The sequence below is a fragment of the Lactuca virosa genome, chromosome 4 (assembly GCF_052849685.1).
Source record: "Lactuca virosa cultivar CGN04683 chromosome 4, Lactuca_virosa_CGN04683_v6, whole genome shotgun sequence".
NCBI lineage: Eukaryota > Viridiplantae > Streptophyta > Magnoliopsida > Asterales > Asteraceae > Lactuca > Lactuca virosa.
The window spans coordinates 246,428,646-246,429,953 of record NC_136429.1 but is presented as its reverse complement, the minus strand read 5'-3'; the positions used below and the strand labels follow the sequence as shown (position 1 = coordinate 246,429,953).

At 40.7% G+C, this 1,308-nt stretch overlaps 1 protein-coding gene across 1 annotated transcript; it reads right to left on the bottom strand.

The window, feature by feature from the left end:
• Positions 1 to 209: 209 nt before the first annotated feature.
• Positions 210 to 950, bottom strand: LOC145105781 (uncharacterized). The gene is made up of 2 exons (XM_079042859.1): positions 705 to 950; positions 210 to 497 (listed from the first exon to the last, which is right to left on the bottom strand). The coding sequence occupies exons 1-2, from the start codon at positions 948 to 950 to the stop codon at positions 210 to 212; spliced, it is 534 nt and encodes a 177-aa protein (XP_078898985.1).
• Between the last annotated feature and the right edge of the window lie 358 nt (positions 951 to 1,308).

The following is a 1,308-nucleotide window of genomic DNA, read 5'->3' as shown; positions in this document are numbered from 1 at the left end:
AATAAACCCTAGAGCATCCTCTCTCCTGTTATCTCTTGAAGTACTAACTTTAAAACACTCAGACTGACTCCAAAATGCTTAACATTTAGCAGAAAGAGTTTTGACTTCTATTGAAGTGAATGGTTGTACATAATAGAAATTTCGGGTTGTCACATTTTCCTTAGTGCCAAGTCTCCTATTTGGAATCTTCTGACTTTTATATTTTTATTTTATGCCTTGGCGATCCTTTGTTGACGAGCAACAATACGGATCTTGGCAAGATCCCTAAGTTCATCTATAGTGTCAAGATCAGGTTCAAGGATCATGTTGTTGTCTTCTTGGTTTTGAAGTAGGTATCTTGCTAGTGGGATCACCACTTCAGTGGGAATCATTGCTTCCATTGCAAACACTAATGAGTATGGGGTTTGGCCCGTAGCTACCTTAGAAGTGGTCCTATCTTCCCATAGTACGAAAGGAAGTTCCTCTATCCATCTTCCTTTCTTCTCATCCAACCTTTTCTTCAAGTTGTTGACAATAAATTTATTGCTGGATTCTGCTTGGTTATTGGCTTAAGGGTGGACAGGAGTAGACATCACTATCTTGATTACCCACCTTGTGCAAAAGTCCATTGTCCTTTTTCTTATGAATTGGGATCAATTGTCGCATATAATTTCATCAGGGATTCCAAACCTGGTCAAGATGTTACATGTTATGAAGGAAACTACCTCTTTGTCTGTTACTTGGACGTAGGCTTCAGCTTCTATCCATTTTGAGAAGTAGTCAGTCATCGCTAGCATGAAGACCTTTCCTCTAGGGGCTACTAGCAGTTTACCCACTATATCCATTCCCCATTTCATGAATGGCCAAAAGGAGATGATAGGATATAGTGGTTCCGCTGGTTGATGCTGGATGTTGCTATGTCTTTGACAAGCATCACATTTCTGGGCAAGATGGAAGGAATCTTTCTTCATGGTTGGCCAGTAGTATCCTATCCTCAACACTTTGGAGCATGAGGATCTGCCCCTAGTATGGTTGCCACAGTCTCCTTCGTGTGTATCCTTTAGGACCTCTGCAACATCATGATCTTCTAGGCACCTGAGGTATGGACCTACTACATATTTTTTGTATAACTTACCTTGGATTATAACAAATCTTGAGATCTTTATTTTGAATGCCATTTCGCTTTTCTCTTCCTTAGGGATCATGCCATTCTGAAGGTATTCTATAATGGGTTGGATCTAGGATCCTGAAGTTAGAGAGGGATCCATGATGTTGGGATCCTGATGCTGAATCGTCGAATCGGGATCTTTGATTGTGGCGACGTCAATA